At 49.5% G+C, this 19,605-nt stretch overlaps 1 protein-coding gene across 1 annotated transcript in view; it reads right to left on the minus strand.

Moving 5' to 3' along the window:
* TRPC4AP (transient receptor potential cation channel subfamily C member 4 associated protein) overlaps positions 1 to 17,567 on the minus strand; it is a 51,600-nt gene extending 34,033 nt beyond the window's left edge. The window contains exons 1-3 of the mRNA XM_075901491.1: positions 17,410 to 17,567; positions 1,443 to 1,571; positions 954 to 1,073 (exon numbers count right to left, since the gene is read on the minus strand). Of these exons, the coding sequence (XP_075757606.1) occupies positions 954 to 1,073; positions 1,443 to 1,571; positions 17,410 to 17,520 (360 nt within the window). The 5' untranslated portion in view covers positions 17,521 to 17,567. The remainder of the gene's footprint in view (positions 1 to 953; positions 1,074 to 1,442; positions 1,572 to 17,409) is intronic.
* Positions 17,568 to 19,605: the final 2,038 nt, after the last annotated feature.

The raw sequence follows: 19,605 nt of genomic DNA on the forward strand, positions 1-19,605 counted from the left end.
GTGCATGTGCCTATCGATTACTCGACTAGTAAATTAATCGATATTTAACATCCTTATACTCATCCTTTGTAATTTAACCTAGGGCTTTTTTTGGTAGGACTCTGTTTCAGATCATTGAAGATCTCCTGGATAAGCCTCATATTTTTCCCTTCACAGTGAGATGGTTTGCACTTGTGTCCTTAACGCCTTTGAAAAACTGCCAACTCTTTCCAACTGTTTTCCCAGTTGAGAAGGGTTAGCCCCACATGCCGTTAGCCTCATAGCAGGGTATAAGGAGGAAAGTGCTTGTGCAAGTCTAGCTGGACCAAACGTCCTCCAATCAGTAACATATGGACACAAGCACACCTGAAGTGGAGCATCCATAGGGACACGACTCAAAGAATTTCTGTGCCTCAGTCCTCAAGAGATCCCTGGACAAAAGGCATGTGAGGAGCTCCCAATATCATTTGATTAGTTGGAACAAGATAGTTTTAGCAGAACGTTAAGCATGCAAAGTATGTCAGTTTTTGCTTTTAAAGACAGTGATATTTGCTTCTTTTCACGTTATGCAAATTATGTACGTAATCAGAAATCAATTTCTTCCACTTTGTCCGATACCCCTTCATCTTTTCTAAGAATGTAGCTATTATCTTAGATCTGACAGAACTATCTGGCAGCAGCAGAGTAGAAGAATATCATCTTTGTTATGTGCTCCAGAGCCAGAACAATTTCACCAAGACTTCTTTTCCATGTATCTTGCTTTTGAACACACAGCACCTTGGAAAGCACTTGCAAATCAAACAAAGTAGACAATCTTGTGGGGATTCTCTTATGAAACCCAACATGTGACAATACAACCAAAGCTTCTAATCATGCGTCATTTGCATTTAAGACACTGCTTCGGTTTACTCGCTATAAAACCCTCAGCGGTTACTCAGCTACAGCCATGTTTAACAAAACCCCCAAACACTTACATCTACTCCTCCAAACAAATCAAACGTGTATGTGTTTGGGAAAGTGGATTCTTGAGCAGCTTTTCTATTATCTTCAGTGACAAACGCCATCGCTTCCATTGAGAGGAGCGGAGAAATTTCCTGAGAGAAAAAAACAAAACAAAAAAACCAAATACATTCAGTCAACACCTTAGCAACAAAGTAGGGACGTCAACAAACATTTGTTTTTGTAAACGTGTGACGCTCAGCAGCACAGGGGGTGGACAGCTCTGCAGGAGCCGGTCCCTGGGGGGAGGAGGGGAGAGAGCCAGTGTTTAAACTGGCTCCCCTGAGCTGCTGCCTCTGTGGGAGGCCGTGTGCGTGCGTGCACGGGGCTTCCAGGGGAGCTGGTATGAGCAGTGTACCACCTCCTGCCTGCCTCTCCACCACCCACGCTGCTGAGGCGGGAGGGTGCGTAACCTTCTAACATGCAACGTGAAGCGACACAGTCAGCGACCGAGTAGATATTACCTTGAGGATGCCTTGGCACTGAGAGAAGTCGCTGTTCGGATGGCTGTTCTCATACAGTTTCTGCAACAGCAGGGGAATTCCATTCCATTTTGCTTGTTTATCCCTTTCCTTTAACAAGGCCTCTGTGATCTACAAGGGAGAACACCATTGGCTTTTGAACTAACATTTTCTTACCTTTCCCCATATGCTGCATGCCACTGTCAGGCTGACCTCATGACTCATCATCACTATGCTCCTAAATCTGGTGAGCTCTTGCTTATTTCACTCCATTTTAAACACTATAGCAACTCACTGAAGCAAGGGTGAGGGACGTCCCAGCTGCTATCTCTAGGAGTAAGAAGAAATAGAGGAGGTGGTGGTTTGGCAGGGCCCTATATTAAGCACCATGGAGGTGCCACTCCAGGAGGCACCCAGACCGATCCTGTGGATTACTACTAGGGGACATCTTCTAGCTACTCTGCACATGTGCGTGGGCCCACCCCCAACAGGAACGCACATGAACAAGCACTCGAACATGAGCTACTGAATGCAGGAGTCGGGAACGTTTACTGCTGAAATTTCACGCTGATTTTGCCCAGCAAAGGAGAGGATGATAAATTTGGGCTGAAATTCAAGAGTGAGAGGGAGGATTCAGAGAAAACTGAGCAGAGGTAGGGGGCTGGCTATAGTGAGGGAGGGCTCACTCATCACGTTAGAAGTCACATTGCTCTTTCTGACCCATTTGAGCACTGTGGTAGAGTTCCAGGTTCTCACCTGTTTCAATGAGGGTAGAAATACCCTAAACCTGCATCCATACCTTGCTTTCTTTAGCAAGCCAACACGCTCCTGTCCACATTGCACAAGAGTGAGCAGTAACTGCACTTCAAGGAGCGGGAAAAGGGTCTGCTTAGGAAATCAAATTTGTTCAGGAATATAACTTCTTTTCCCCTTCCTATTGCGTCCATCTAATTTCCAGCACACTTGGTTTACTGATTTCTACTTGGATTTGATGACTGATTTGTTAGCCATCACACAGTTCTTGAACTATCTCTTCAGGCCTTTTTGTTTGGTCCATTTTTCTGCCTCACTCATGCACTCCTCCACTCCCGCCAACACAATTAGGGCAAATTTATGGGCCCAATTATCCCAACAGGAGCACTCATGGTAGCAAAGTTGAGCATATATGTAAGTGTCTGGAAGGCTCTGAACACAGTCCATCTTGAATGAGACAGGTGCAGGGAGGGAAAAACAGAAGGATTCTGTAATTAGAGCATGCATACACACAAGGGATCCAAATTAAGGTTCCATGGCATTTCCTAACTTGAGTGCTAGAATTAGCAACTGTAATTTTCCTTATGGCAGAGTTTAATGTAGGTTTTGTGTGTTAAAAAATGGAGTGACCGGCCTTGTAGTGTGGAGTGCTCAATACAGTATTTGAGAGGTGCACGGTGTAGACGACAGATGGCATTTCCATGGATGATAGGGTGGGCTTCACTTCAAGGTTCCAGGAAGCTTAGCTTCCTGCTCTTTGTGACTAGTTCCTTCTTGGCAATGGCAGAGGGGCTCAGGAAGCTCTTGAAAACAAACAGCTTGGTACAGCGCTGAGCTGAATCCAGGATCTTTGCATCCCAGGCTCTCCAGCAAATGCTGTTGGTTGCGGCGTAAGCTCCTCCTGGAACAGAGAATCTCTGTGCAAGGCTTTGCCTTGTGAGCAGAAAGCTGGGCCACTGCTGCAGGAGCACTGATACTTTTTAGCAGTCGTTCCCCTCCATTCTTCAAGTCTTCAGGCCCTGGCTTGTGAGAGACCTAAACACTGTTGAAATTCCTCACTCTGTGATTTAAGTGGGAAGATCCTTGGTGTTTTCCTGGTGTCTCCAAGTTGGGGGCACTGCTTCTGTTAAAAGCCCTCACGTAGCCTGCTAAGGACTTCCCCCCTCTCTCCATCCACCTGCAGGAAGCAGTCCATGCTGGGGAATATCTGCATCCTCTCTGCTGCTGTGGATCCCTAGTGGACTCTGCATCAAGCTTTATTCAGAATCTTCATTAGGCTTTCTTTTTTCCTTTCTCTTTTATTTTGAAAAGACCTCCCCACCTCCTCCCCACCTCCACTTCTGAGCCTCAATTTTTGACAGCTCTTTTCTATTTTGGACAAATTGCTAGACAGGACTGTAAATTGACTCAAGTGCAGCAGGTTGCAATGCTCTTTAGGATTTCCTACCAGGTCAAGTTGGCAACCTTGGCACCAATCAACACTATCAAGCTTGTTGTCCCTCTTGCCAGACCCGGCCCACAACTACTCAGAATGGGCTATTCCACACACCACTTCCTTAAGGACCCAAAAGACAGGAGGACGTTGGGGAAAAAACCTGACTACTGGAGCAAGCTTCAACATCATGACTACCTCTGGGACTGCAGGCCTCTCTCATGCTCACCCTGACCAGATGGGTCAAAGAGGACCCAGATGACACCGCTACCACTACCAGCTCTGGCAAAATCCCAACTACCGGTGATGTGAGAGATTCATTCCCTCCCTCCCCTTGCCCTTCTCCTCTTTCTCCCCCTCTGTCTTCTCTTTAATAAGAATCTGCCTTCGCCATCCAAGACCGTATATTTTGCAACACCGCTACAAGCTTATTACCAGAAAGAGGCAGCTATAAGCAGAGCCGTAAACAGCCTCATTCTAGGACAAGTTTGCCCGGTGTCAATGCTCCCATCCTTGACACTGCAGGAATATTCCTACTAATACCCTTGCTAAATTCCACATCTCTATCCCAACCATTTTAAGAAGCTCAAGGTTTGTAAGAGGTTTTCTCCTAACCTCGCCGTGAGAAAAAAGCCAAATAATTTTTGGTGACGTCTTCCAACAAAATTCAGCCCAAAGGAAACTTCTGGCATGGGAAGTTTCAGCCCAAATGTTCTAAATTTGGCTAAGTTTAAGCAAGTGAAAACACGGTCTTACAAATGGAAGATGCCGGGCAATGTCAACTAGAGGAGTCGCCAGCAGCACAGTCCGTAATACATGGGATAGGAAATACAATACAAAACGATGCAGCTAACACCCTAGACCTGCTGAAACTTTGAGTGTTGGAAGCTGCATGCCCACAAAATAAGATACACACATCTCACAGCACTGTGGAGGGCAAAGGCTTATGCTGTGTAAGGCAGGGGTGGGGAACCTCAGGCCTGGGCACCGGATGAGACCCCTGGCTTGTCTGGATCCAGCTTCCAAGGCTCAGGGCTCCCCCAGCTTTGGGGAGCTTGTGCTGGTGCTCCAGCCCTCCCACCTCCCCACTGTGGGGCGGGAGCACACAAAATCTACTGGGCTGGGCCCCCCGAGGCTCTGGTGCGAGGGAAGGTGGGGAGAGTCTCTCTCCTTCTCCGTCAAGGGCCATGTCACTCAGGGGTTGTCTCTCTTCTCACGTGTGCCTGGCCCCTGATGTTTCCGGATCCAAAAATGGTTCCCCAGCCCGACGTAAGGTAACAACCACCACGTAATTGTCACTCAAATACTTCCTGCACCTCCCCTCCTGGCTCTTTACAATCGAAGGCCAACTCTACACAACAGAACTGCTTCAACCCAGCCACATCCCGGAGCGAGTAATGGTGCCAACCTCACCCAGGGCACAGGCAGTGCTAGCGGAGCAGAAGAAAGCTTCCGTCAAGCTAGACCCCACCCCTCCAGGAGGCAGATTAGCTAAAGCAAAGGAGAGCCCCGCCCACAGTCGTAATTAACATCTGCACTGCAATGCTGCTGCGCCATACGCTGGTTGGCGGCATGATCTTTAAAAGGGGGCCACCCCAGAAGGGGAGGGCCAGGAGACTTCTTGTGCTTCCTCCCTGCCCTGTTTGGCCTGGGGTGGGGGAAGTGCAAGAAGCCTGACTGGCCTGGGGGAGGGGAAGCAGCAGGGCAGCCCAAATCCACCGGCTTGGCAGGCCAGATCCAGCCCGCAGAGGGCCCTTTGCCTACCCCGATCTACACTGTACAGTTAGGTTGCCATACGGCAGCTTCTGTTGCTCTGCCAGTGTACACACTCCAGCCTTGCTCCCCCGACTGGCGGGCACGGAGCTCACGCTGAGGTTGGTAGGACGACGCAGCGCCAGCGCAGACACTGCACTACTAACGCTGGCTGTTGCCAAAAGCCCAGTTTTCCAGCTGAGCTGCCGCCAGGTCTCCACTCCAAGCCAGACTGCCCCCTGGGTCTCAGCTTCAAGCCCTGCTGCCCCATCTCCCCTAGCCCCCGTGCACGCTCGCAGCTTGGAGCCCTCACGGAGACGGGGGGGGTGAATCCAGACTCCCTGCTCAGGCTTTAGCTCTCAGTTCTGTCCTGGAAGAATAGCAGCTGACCGGACTCATGCTGCAGCTTCCCTGGGCTCCTGGCAGGAAGGGAAAGGCCCAACGCAGATGGGCTCCAGGTGATGAATAGAGCAGAGCCAAGAGCCCTGGCTCTCAGCCCCCACACTGCGCTTTTCAGCCGGGGCAAGAGCTCCCAGCAAAGATGCACAGCAGCAGCAGGAGGACGGTGTGGACATCAGCCACTACCATACTTACTGCAGCGCCTCAGTCTCAGCCTAAGCCAACCTAACGTAGGGTGACTTAAGATTGCAGTGCAGACATAGCCTAAGACTGGCCCGAGCCTCGTGAGAACTACTTCAAACAGGTCTTACACGAGTGGATGCTAGCTAGGAAAAATCATAGAATAGAATCATAGAATACTAGGACTGGAAGGGTTCTCGAGAGGTCATCGAGTCCAGTCGCCTGCCCCCATGGCAGGACCAAGCACTGTCTAGACCATCCCTGACAGACATTTATCTAACCTGCTCTTAAATATCTCCAGAGATGGGGATTCCACAACCTCCCTGGGCAATTTATTCCAGTGTTTAACTATCCTGACAGTTAGGAAGTTTTTCCAATGTCCAACCTAAACCTCCCTTGCTGCAGCTTAAGCCCATTGCTTCTTGTTCTATCCTCAGAGGCCAAGATGAACAAGTTTTCTCCCTCCTCCTTGTGACGCCCTGAAAACTGCTCTCATGTCCCTCCTCAATATTCTCTTTTCTAAACTAAGAAAGCCCAATTCCTTCAGCCTTCCCTCATAGGTCATGTTCTCTAGACCTTTCATCATTCTCATTGCTCTTCTCTGGACCCTCTCCAATTTTTCCACATCTTTCTTGAAATGTGGTGTCCAGAACTGGACACAATCCTCCAACTGAGGCCTAACCAGCACAGAGTAGAGCGGAAGAATGACTTCTCGTGTCTTGCTCACAACACACCTGTTAATGCATCCCAGAATCATGTTTGGGTTTTTTGCAACAGCATCATACTGTTGACTCATTCAGCTTGTGGACCACTATAGCCCCTAGATCCCTTTCTGCCGTACTCCTTCCTAGACAGTCGCTTCCCATTCTGTATGTGTGAGACTGATTGTTCCTTCCTAAGTGGCGCACTTTGCATTTGTCTTTATTAAACTTCATCCTGTTTACCTCAGACCATTTCTCCAATTTGTCCAGATCATTTGAATTATGACCCTATCCTCCAAAGCAGTTGCAACCCCTCCTAGCTTGGTATCATCTGCAAACTTAATAAGTGTATTTTCTATGCCAAGATCTAAATCGTTGATGAAGATATTGAACAGAACTGATCCCAAAACAGACCCCTGCGGAACCCCACTTGTTATGCCCTTCCAGCAGGATTGTGAACCATTAATAACTACTTTCTGAGTACGGTTATCCAACCAGTTATGCACCCACCTCATAGTAGCCCCATCTAAGTTGTATTTACCTAGTTTATTGATAAGAATATCATGCGAGACCGTATCAAACGCCTTACTAAAGTCTAGGTATACCAGGTCCACCTCTTCTCCCTTATCCACAAGACTCGTGATCTTATCAAAGAAAGCTACCAGATTGGTTTGACACGATTTGTTCTTTACAAATCCACACTGGCTGTTCCCTATCCCCTTGCCACCTTCCAAGTGTTTCAACCAGGGTTCCACGCAGGGTGCATGTCCGTGCACCAAGACTTTCAGTCCCATCCACCCCCTCAGCAGAGCCGTGCAGCTGCAGCCCCCACTGCTCCCGGGAGCAGGGCTGTGTGGCGGGTGGCTGCCCTGCCCCAGAAGCAGCTGGGCAGCTACCTCATGGCCTGCATGACGGCTGCTAGAGCAGGATCCTAAGCACCACGGCTCTTGCTTCAGCCCCAGCACACAGGGCTGCCACCTGCCATGCTACCCAGCCCAGCAGGTTCAGGTGTCAGGATGGCAGGTGGTGAGGGAAGGGGCAGGGGGAGAACTAAGGGGAAGGTAGAGGTGGACAGAGGAGGGGCCAGGGCAGGAGAAGAAAGGGGAAGGCACCAAGGGGCAGGGTGGAGGAGAGACGAATGTTGGGGGCCAAGAGGAGATGAGATGCAGGGGGGATGGGACGGTGTCAGGGAAGGCGGGAGAGGAGAGCGGACAGGGTGATGTTGGGAGAGGAGAGGGAGGGGCAATGGGGGCAAGAGGGAGGAAGAAAAGAGGGGAGCAGTGGGTGCTGGGAGAATAGGGGTGAAATGAGGGGTGGGCACAAGGAAGGCAGGAGATGGAGTAAGTCATGTGTGTGGGTGCACAGGGGCATGAGAAAAACTGAGACAGATGGTGGTGAGGGTGTGGGCACCAGGGATGAAGAGGGCAAGAGGTCAGGGCAGTGAGAGAAGGGGGAGGCACCAGGAGGGTGCAGGGAGCTTGTGGGGGTGAAGCAGAAGGGCAGACATGGAGAGGAGTGGAAGGGAGGGACAGGAACCAGAGGGCAGAGGAGAGAGGCAGGTGCTAGGAGAGGGGAGGAGGACTAGAGGAGGGGTGGGTATGGGGCGGGGGGGGAGGAGGACAGGTGCAGGGGTCAGAGAGGATGGGGAGGGGCATGAGAAGGGCAGGAGCCATAACAGCAGAAGAGGGTGGGGGGCAGCACGCACCAGGGGAGCAGATGAGGGGAGCGGAGGGTGGGGGAGACAGCAGCAGAGGGGAAAAGGGAGAGGTTTATAACTTGGGTGCTGCGATGGCACAAATCCAAACAAGCACACACAACCTCAATACTCAAGACCTCAGGGTAACCAGACTAAATTTGGAAAGTGAGGTTCTGAACTTCATTGGAAATACTGCAGTGGCGAACCAGAGAAAGTCCATAAGAACGTACCACTGTATGAAGGACACATGATTATGTATAAATAATGCATATAGAAAACATCAGAACCTGACAGCTAAAAAAGAGAGAGAGAATGAATATGAATAAAACCCAGTGCATGCTAAACTCACAGGTTACCGTCTTCCTTAATGCACATATGGACTAAAATTCACTTTAAGATAAGCACAAATTGTTCGTCACCTGGAATGTAAGTTTGGGTATGTTCCAACTAGACTTAAAGCAAAGTAGTTAGTATGTAGTAACAGGCAACCAACTAACTATTCTAGTCAAACCCACAGTGCACACACATCCCTATTAACCACAGCTTGAAAAATTTACCAGCTACCTGTTGCCAGAGGCCAACAACTAATAGCACTAGGCCAAAATCAAAGAGGGAGCCAGTAGAAAGGTCCAGACACAATACCCTGAAACAAAGTCAAATGCCACCCTCTGGATCCTGAGAAAGATGCAACAAAATGGCTCATTCAACTGAGAGCACATTACCAGCCAAACAATCCAAGTGTAAGGACAGACACCTCTGTCAACACACCGGCCCCGTACAGGGTTCCCTTGTGTCCATCAGTCATTACTGCTCTGATTCAATGGCAGAATGCTCTGTCCTTTCCCTGGGGGTAATAAAGTTCTTCCCCCCCTCCTGGCACAAAATCTAATGGCACGTTAGGAGGCAAGAACAGCTGTCCTGTCTTCTGACAGAGGCACAGCAAGAGGCAATGCACAGAACAGGACAATTATGAAACGATCCATACTGTGTCCTCCAGTCCCAGAATCTGGCAACAGAAGTCACTCTCTGCTGGTTGGAGACATCTCTAGCACTACCTCTATTTTAAAAAGAGAAGGAAAAAGGTGTTGCTCCCTCTCTGGGTTTGCAATATGCTTTGGGTTTTCCATTATCCAACTCCAGTTTATGGGCCATTATTCTGGATTTGTTGGAGTCTCCCTTGCTTTTGGTTTTTTCCACTGAGGTGAGGTCATCTCCTAATGTGCAAATTCTGCACAAGCATCTGTGCCAATCCAGATTGCAGGTGGATCTCTGCAGCTGTTCTGGTGAAGGTCTTGGGCTTGTGACTTTGGTAACTGTCTCTGGCTAATGGATTTCCAGTAAACCAAGTGGTCTCCCTTCCCCTGTGGAGACCTCTCTCTGACAACAGTCTGTTAGTGAAACAAGAAAACTCTACCCTCTCCACGCTCTTCTCTCCCTTCACACCTACTGCTAGAAAGTTCCATTGACCACGGCTCTCTGTCAAGGACAGAATTTGTTCATTAGTTGTTGACCTCCACTGAGCCGGACACGTGAACACCTCTGATGTACAGCTTGAGATAAGAAGGTCTTGCCCAAGTGAATGTTGCATCTCAGGGAGCAGAACGAGATCAGACAGTTCACTAACCTAGAGGGACAATTCTCGGTCACAGGAGCTATGATCATCACATGCTTTAACTGGCACATGCTTTAAACTAGAGGAAAGAAGATGAACTGAAGACGAAGCATGACTGCACTAGGTGAAAACTAGAGACAGCCACACTGTAATCACCAAGTTAGAGAACCTTTAAATGCTGGTCTCTTGTTTTAATACTGGGTTACATACAGAAGTTTTGAAGGGCCCCTCTCTCTCGCTACTATTTTATCTTCTCATTTGCAAAATCTAAAGTAACGTGTAATTTCCAGCTCTTCCACTTTTTCATATTCTAGAGACAATTTCAACCTGGACAATTCTACAGAGGATTTCGAAGTGGACAATCTGCACACATTAGGCAGAAAGAAATTCCAACTTGTCAGCTTTTATTGCCAACTGGCTGTATATTGCTCCGTATACCATGTCTAACCAAATATGAGCTATTTCCAGACAGTGTGCAACAAAGCACAGAAAGACACCTTCACTTGCAGCCAACAAGCCACATACATTTAGAGACGACAGAAGTTAAAACGCAGAGCTATAAAATACCTGTCATGCAGCCCACCCAAGCTTGCACTCTAGAGCTCTTTTCTGGTTCTTTGTCCAGTCTAGTCTTGGCATATCCCAAATGACAAGGGTTCATATTTTCTCTTGAGCTCATTTCAAATCCTGATAGCTGGTCACAAAGCTTGTCCCTGGTATTCTGTCTAAATACGTCTGTTCCTACATTTTAAATCCTAAACTATGTTCAGTACCCCGTGTGCTTTCAAAACAGGCATTTTAGAAACAACGTTATACGTGTCCTTTTAGTTTCATCCCATTCTTCCTATTTATAACCACCTAATGACTCATCACTAGTATATGCAGGTTTCAGAAGAACTGAAATAGCCCAGCCTTAAAATAAAGATTTTAATTAAGCCCTTCAGCAGCTTTGGCCCTCTTCTCATCACTAGGTCCAATTTGCTAATGCATTTGTAACGTGCCCAGAAACGGATGCTGTATTCCAGATGCAAGCTGTCTTATGGGGGGGAGAAGGGGGTGGAAATACCCCATCCTCAGCTCAGTGATGTGGTGGCCACTGTATTTGCACTCAAAGCTAGAATTTTTTTGCTAACATAGGGCACTAGCAAGTGGCCATTCAGATAAATGACGTCTTTCAGTCATTCCTACTTCCCATGTTCTTCTCTCTCAGCAATCCTTTGCAGATTCTCCCCCAGCATCCCACGTGCATTAACTTGCATTCCCTCTATATGGAATCTCATTGTTATTTCCTAGCCCTGCTTCTCTTATCTCTAGTTCCCAGAAGAGGGGCATCTACCCACCCTTTACCCATTGCAAGTTGCACCGGCGAGGGAATCCTTAAGCCACAATTCTAAAACTATTGCACTCGTTTTTACACAAGTTAGCGTGGTGATGATACAAACATAAACTGGAAGTCCTTTACAGACTCCAAGTCTCCTTTTATTCAATATTTCACCTGTCTGCTTTTCAAATAGGGTCTTCTACAAATGTGCGAGAAAAACAGCGTTGATGCTACTAGTGGACAAAATTAACATTGTCTGATGATCTTAGATATGCTTTTCCAAGTCTTTAAAAATTCCACTTTTTTTTTTAAAATAGTGTGCAAACCTTTCAAAGCCTTTAATCGATATGTTCCAAGCATTTGATTTGGGGGAAAAACGGAAATGCTGATGTCTGTGCAACTAACCATTTCAATTTGACTCAAACTAGTATTCCTTAGCAAGCAGCCACTGGACATCTGCCAAAGCAGCACATATCCATGACTCTAGGGAGTGCCCAGTCACCTCAGCCCACTAGTTTACTTGTGGACTTCCAATCACTAATAGGGATGTAAAATCACATTTAATTGGTGAATTAGTTAAATGACCAATTAAAAGGGGGTACTGGCTGGAGTGCCCCCCCACACACTGTTGCCAGGCTAGAGCACCACTCAGATGGAGCAGCCCCTGTCTGCAGTGGGTGGGGAGCTGCTCCAGCCCCTAGTGGCTAACTGGAACCAGTGAAGGGTGATGCTCACCGGTTAGCTTTTCGCAGCCGTACTCACTAACAGACAGTCCACTGGGCTGTTTCTCCTCAAGACACCTGTCCTTCCACAGAACGAGCTGAAAAGATGAACAAGACAGCCCACTTCTAATTTACCGCCCTAGATGACAACAATAGAAATAACCAGGATGCCCGTGTCAGTCACTTTCAGACCAGTTTTAAGTAATAGTCCATAAATAAAGGGTGAAATGCCTCGATGGCAGCAGAGATTGTGTTATTAATGACATGCCTGGGACTCCGGGGCAGCTCAACGTACGAGAGCATCAAACCTGAAGGACACTTCCCAAGTTCTAGTAAGATTACCTTTAATACCCCCTTGGGGCTGTGTTACATACCAATAGCACACTCATTTTTTCCATGACTTGAGGCAGCATAGTCTAGTGCCAGGGTCCCTCTAAGCTGTGTGGCTGCGCCGCTGACTGCCGGGCCCCCAGTGGCAGCAGCAGGGCCAGGTTAAGAAAGGGGCTTTAGGGCCAGCCCTTCCAGTCTGGGAGAGATTCCACACACTGACTTTCCTCCTGTCCTGGCCAAGCTCCGGCCTCCCGGCTGCCTTCGCCTGAAAGCTCCACCCCCCACAGCTCACTGGCCAGGAATCGAAGACCCTGGGAGCTGTGGGGAGGGCAATGCCTGCAGGAGCCACCTGTTTCCTCCTACACAAACAGGAGCTGCCCTATGTCAGTATCCCACCCTCCTGCTCTGGCCCAGGGCACCCTTACACAACCGAAGATCCTAGCCCCCGCCACATGCCAACCCTAATTCCCCTCCCCAGCCTAAACTTCCTTCTAGACCCCCGCCCTGAGCCATCTTACACACTCAACACTCTTGGCCCCGGCTTGGCGCCCCTCCTCATCTCCAGCCCCACCCCAGAGCCTGCATCCCAGCTGGAACACTCACCCCCTCCCACACGCACTCGCCTGCCTCAACCCACAACCCTGCCCCGCACCCCAAAGGCCTCATTTCTGGACCCACAAAAATCAATAGACCTCTCCCAGCAGAAGAGTTAACCCGGCCTTGCCCAGCAGGGGGAGGCACCCTCTCAAAGTTCTCCCACCACCATTCCCAGCAGCACGGACCTGCCATAGCGGGGAGAGGGGCATCCCTACTCCAGCCCTGCCTCGGCCAGCAGGGGGCATCTCTCTCCTGGCCTGGAGTTGCCAGAGTGGGTTCCCACAACCCCTCATCCCCAGCAACAGCCTTCACCCCAGCACCTCAATCCTCTGTCCTAGCCCCGAGCCCCCTCTACTTGCCAAACCCTTCATTCCCAGCCCCCACACTGAACCTGCGCTCCCAGAGCCCTCAGCCCCCCACTCACGCCGAACCCCAGGTCCACCTCAGCCACAGATCGTCCATACGCAGAAGGTATTGTGTTATGGGCACCAATATAAAACCATACAACTTGATGACCTCTCTGGTTCCTTCAAGTCCAGTCCCCTGCACTCATGGCAGGACCAAGCACTATCCCGGTCAGGTGTTTGCCTAGGAAGGCTGTGGAAGCTCCATCTATGTCTAACCTAGTCTTAAAAATCTCCAATTTATTCCAGTGTTTCACCACCCTGACAGTTGAGAAGTTTTTCCTAATGTCCAACCTAAACCTCCCTTGCTGCAGTTTAAGCTCCTTGCTTCTTATCCCATCATCAGGGTACTTGAAAGTTATGGCCCCTCAGTCTTCTCTTTTCAACACTAAACACACCCAGTTTTTTCAGCCTTCCCTCATAGGTCATGTTCTCTAGACCTTTCATCATTTTTGTTGCTCTTCTCTGGACCCCCTCCAATTTCTTCCCATCTTTCCTGAAATGTGGCGCCCAGAACTGGACACAATACTCCAGCTGAGGCCTAATCAGCACAGAGTAAAGCAGCAGAATTACTTCAGTGGCTCCTATGGAGCCACCCCCTGTGTGAAAATTTCAGCAGTTACATGTTTACAAAATAAAGATTGAACATCCCTAGTCTGTACAGGCCCTACCATACCACAATGCTAGCGGTCCTTTCCAGTTACTTTACAAAGAAAGCCCTGCGGCTCAGAGTTGCCCATGTAATCTATACTACTGCATGTCAGATGAAGCCACCATCTTGAATACTTTTAATTATACAAAAGATTGCTGCCATTTTTAAAGAATGGACTTTTGACATTTACCGCTATCGAAAGCATCCTGTTATGCTGCAGCTTTCATTACTGCAAGCAGCTCAATCCCTGAACATTTTAGGAGAATGGTGATCCCACAAAAGAGCAATTACAGATGTGCCTGAGCTGGTACTACCCCACTTTCACTGGAGAGTCTGCTTTTCACTATGAAGAATAGATCCAATACTGCAGCTGCTTCTCATGTGGATATCCTACAAAAGACAATGGGGTTTGTGTGCACAGCAGCTACAGAATAATTGCCCTTAATTACAGTAGCCCTCAGTGTTGAGCCAGCTGTGATAGTTTGCAGAAAAAGCCTAGCAGGGTAGATTGATTTAAATCACCCCCTTCTCTCCTCCCAAATCCCACTGATACATATTTTTGAGTTTCCTGCACCTCTGCTCTATGCCTCTATTATGGGACCTTCCTAATGCAGAACAGTGGATTGACCTAGTCTCTTACTGGTGATTAGTGTTTGCCTGGATGAGGGCTAACTGGCTGAATCTCAATCCAGATAAGATGGAGATAATGTCTGCAGATTTGAGAAGTAGCCAGGAAGAGCTGGAAAGATTCTTGCTGAGAATATGGCAACCATTTGCTATGGGCTGTCCACAGTTTAGGCATCTGGCTAGATATTCAGATACCAGCTGTAGCCAGACAAGTTTTTCCCCATCTGTTCCTGGTAAGCCTAGAACCACTGTACCTTCCAGATGCAGACTTTGCAACATTTATTTATTCATGCCTTTACCACTTTTAAGACTAGGCCACTATGTTGTTTCCTTCTTGGGGCTGGATCTTGAAATTGCCTGAAAACTGGAGCTAGTGCTGAATATAGGAACCCATTTGCTTACTACAGCTTCATGTCAAGAAAAATCATGAGATACTCAAGTAAGGTCACTGATTGCCTCACAGGGTCTAGATTAGGGACAGCAGAGACCATGTTTAGTAATCACGTCTCCATAAATTGCAATGGTTACACGATTACTAAAATACTCTTAGGGGCAGCCAGTGTGCCCTGCCTCACTCCCAGAGAGCCTCCATCACCCTGTGCTGCTGCCTCTGCATTACAAATAAAACAACAGCAGCAGCATTTGCTCCAGTACAAAAGAAATACATGCCTGGTTATGAGATTATGATACCAGCTTGAATATCTCCCAACTCCAAGCAAGTGTACAAAGATACATAGCATTTAACACTTGCACCACTAAAATGATTTTTAATGCCATAGTAAAGTTCTAATCCTGTGCCAATTATACAGTTCATAACCTGTCAAGCAATTCCATTGCTCCCTCAATCCAAGGAATTTAATGAAGTGTTCTTGTGGCACTTAAGTACTGGGAGCTCTCAGCCTTCAGCTTTAAGTTTCTCCAATGCAGCCAAGTCAGTGAGTTTTATAAAAGGAGAGATGTAGTTAGCAGAGAAATCCTAACCTAGTATTCTGGGAAACTGCACAGGTGTAGTCACATTTAATCAAACTTTTTACAAAAGCACTGACAAAAATACAACTAATACGATGCATAAAATGAAGGTGTACAAACATCTAAAGTGAATGCACAGGAAGGTGTCATTGCATTATACATATGATCATTTACTTAAATGTGTATAGCATGAGTATCTGCTATAGTAAGCACACAAAAAAAAGCACAACTCAGACCCTGAACAAGTTACCCACGTTAAATGATTTGCGGAAAACAAACTCATTTTCAAGAGGCCATGGAAAGGTTAAATTAATAGGTTAACAAAATATAAAGAAAAGTAAAAGCTGTTGAAAAGTCATTTTACTCAGACTGGACAATATACTGGACAGTTGGAAAGTGCTTAAATACAAATACTCTTCGTTTCCACTGAAATAATCTTTTGTCCCAAACCCCACCCAACATCAAGAACGTAAAGGGTAGAGGTCGCTTCTCATTAGCCAAGACTCTGTCAAACCCGTGAACCTTCTTTGCTGGTATTTCTACTAGGGGAGAGGAAGGGAGCATTGCCATAAAGCAGTGGTCTCCAACCTTTTTACACCCAAGATCACTTTTTAAGTCTCAGAACAGGCGAAGATCTACTGCCCCGCCCCTTCCTTGAAGCCCCACCTACATTACATGAGGAAATCTAATGTAAATGTACTGCGCAGGTGCGCAGTTCAGAGAGGGCTCAAGAACTACTCTTAGAGCCCCTGAGATCTACCGGTAGATCGCGATCTACTGGTTGGTGACCACGGCCATAAAATATACAGACAGAGAACTTGTTTCGAGTCCCATTGATTCACATTTTCCTCCAAAATAAATGCTACTTTCTTTATATTAACAACAGCTAGTAGTCTGGCACCCATGCACTGCTTTCCAAGACTGCAGAACATACAGCATAAGCAAGAAACAGACTTCATTCCCTATAGTCCTTGAAACTAACAGAGAAACCAGAGATTTCAGTCATGGTCAGTAGTATTTTAATAGAACACAAAGACTGGCCCGCTACTCAACAGGTGAGGAACCAGATCTTACTCAGCACTAAAGCCACTAGGTCATGCATGCCACTGAATCAAAAATAAGCTTAATATTTTGGGTTATATCCTAACTCCATGCCAAGTTCCATTTCTCTTCAGAATGGAGAGCTACTTAGGGATGTAAAATCCTGTTTAACTGGTTGAGTGGAGCGAACTCCTGCAGGTTAATGCAGTTGGGAAGCCTGTGAAGGCCGAGGTTTACCAGTTCACCACTAGCATCCCTGCCTTCCATTCCCACCACTAATCCAAATGCAAGCTCAGAACAGCGCTTGGACGCTGCCCCTCTCCTGCTTGTTTCACGCTAACACCGCGGCGGCGGGGGAAGGAGTCACAAAAGGGGCGCGCACTCCCCGTGCCCAGCGCTGCCGCGGGCCGTGCCGGGGGGGCAGGCAGGGGGGAGCCAAAGCCTGCAGGGCCCAAGCGGCCGGGGCTGGCGGCGCCGAGCAGGAGCCCGGCCAAGTGCTGCCGCTCAGCACGTCTGACCCCCCCGCAGATAAGGCCTGGCGGAGCCCTCGCGCCCCGAACAGCAGAGACCGGGCGGATCTTTCGGGGGGGGACACGAGCGCCCCGCCCCCCCGCCAGGCAGGCGCCTGCCCTTCCCCCGGGCGGGGGCGGGGGGGAGTCACGCGGAGTTTCGCCGCGCGGGGGGGAGCCGAGCCCGGGGGCGGGGCCGGGCCGAGCCCGCAGCCCGGGCTGGGGGCGGGAAGCGCCGCGCGCCCCGGGACAGGCCGCCCCGCCCCGCGGTACCTGCGCCCCCCGGGTCAGGCCCCGGCCGCTGAGCTGCCCGCGCCGCAGCTGGGCCAGGATGTTGGCCGCCCCCCTGCGGGCTCCCGGCCCCGGGGCCCCCGCCGCCGCCATGGCCGCTCCGCCTCGGACGCAGACAAACAGGAAGAGGCGCCCCCTCCCCCAGCGCTTTGTACGGAGCGGCGCAGGGGCCATCCCGCAGCGCCCCCCGCCGGGCCCCGGCCGCACTGCGGGGCGGGGGAGCCGCCCGGGGGCCGCTGGGAGTTGTAGTCCTGCGCGGGGCGGCCGGAGGCCCCCTTCTTAAAGAGACAGCGCCCTATTGGCGCCCTCGCGCGGGGGGCTGCGCACGTCACCGGGGCCCGCGGACACGTGTTCATTGCTCCTACAATCGAGGGGAAAATGAACTGTCAGGGTGGGGGAAAATGTTTTAATTTTTTTCTCACATCAGAAAAAAAAGAAACTTCTGGGGCCCACGGAATCGGTTCCGTGGGGCCGGAAACGGAAGAGTCGCTGCTGCACGTTAGATACAGATAATGTTGAATGTCGATATTTCAGGGCTCGCCGAGCTGCAGTAGGAATAAGAGATCCTCCGGCAAAGGGCTTTATTCCGGAGGATCGCGCCAGTCTGGACGCTCTTTTCCGGCTTTTCCCCAAGCTGGAAAAAAGCGGCGGCCATGTTTATTTAAATCCCCCGCGGATTTCCCTATTCCAAAGTTAGAAATTAGCATGCCTCTTCTGAAGAAGGGCCAGTGTAGACACAGCCTATTTGTCCAGCCTTGGATATTATTATGGTGCAAACGTGCCTAGGGCCCACGAAAGTCATAATGCAGCCCTGCTCCCGTCGGCCCTTGACATGCTCCCCCCTCGCTGTCCTCTCCCTGCTGTGCCTGTTCACCCTCCCCCAGCTGGGACTCAGAGCCCTGCGCCTCTGCGGTACCTTGAAGGCCTGAGACCCTTAAATGCTCGGAATAGAGAAAAGTTCCCCGAAAACCCCAGTCTGTGTGCTCCAGTCACCCAGCCATTCACAAAGAGCAGAGACTGGATCTCTGCAGCCATCGTTTCCCCATTTCATTTGTCACATGAAGAGAACATTCCCTCTGAGAAAGGAGGAGACATGCAAAACAAGCCCTGCCTAGTGGTTAGGGCACTGCGTCTTGGGAGACCCACGTTTAACTCCCTGCTCTGCCACAGACTTCCCATGTGACATTGGGTGCTTTACTTGGGCACCGTGCCTCAGTCCCCCTTCTATATAATAAGAATTATAGCAAAATGTGGCAGAGAGGAAAAATAAACTAAAGATTGCGATGTGCTTTGAGATCTACTGGTGAGAAATACTACATAGGAGCCAGGCGTTATTACTTGCCTGTAATGTCAGTGATGCTTGGGCTGGAAAAGATCATGAGGCCATTACTCTTCCCTAGTCAGTGGTGGTTTGAACAGTGAGCTGAGTCACTGTCCCATGTAGCGGCACTTAGACCACTGACAGCGAGAGACAAGAACAAGGGAGCGCTGCAGCCACAGCTGAGAGCCAGCTGGCTTTGTAGCTCAAGCTCTAGAGCAGGGGTGGGGAACCTGAGATCCAGGGGGCTGCTTGGATCCAGCCCCTGGGGCTCACGGACCCTCACAGGATTGGGGAGTCTGCAATGGTGCTCCAATGCCCCCACTTCTTCTCTGCTTCTCCACCAAGGGGCTGGAGCCCCCCAAATCTACTAGGCTGAGCCCCCCTAGGCTCTGGTGTGTGAGGGGAATGTAGGGAGAGTCTTTTCCCTCAGTCGGGGGCCATGGCAGTGAGGGGTTTCTTGTTTGCTTCTCACTTGTGTGCAGCCCACCCTTTGATTTGTCTGTGGGTCCAGACATCCCGGCTACGTCTACACTGGCCCCTTTTCCGGAAGGGGCATGTAAATTTCACTAGTCGTCGTAGGGAAATCCGCGGGGGATTTAAATATCCCCCGCGGCATTTAAATAAAAATGTCCGCCGCTTTTTTCCGGCTTTTAAAAAAGCCGGAAAAGAGCGTCTACACTGGCCCCGATCCTCCGGAAAAAGTGCCCTTTTCCAGAGGGTCTTATTCCTACTTCAAAGGAATAAGACCCTCCGGAAAAGGGCACTTTTTCCGGAGGATCGGGGCCAGTGTAGACGCTCTTTTCCGGCTTTTTTAAAAGCCGGAAAAAAGCGGCGGACATTTTTATTTAAATGCCGCG

The sequence above is a fragment of the Pelodiscus sinensis genome, chromosome 18, assembly GCF_049634645.1.
Source record: "Pelodiscus sinensis isolate JC-2024 chromosome 18, ASM4963464v1, whole genome shotgun sequence".
NCBI lineage: Eukaryota > Metazoa > Chordata > Testudines > Trionychidae > Pelodiscus > Pelodiscus sinensis.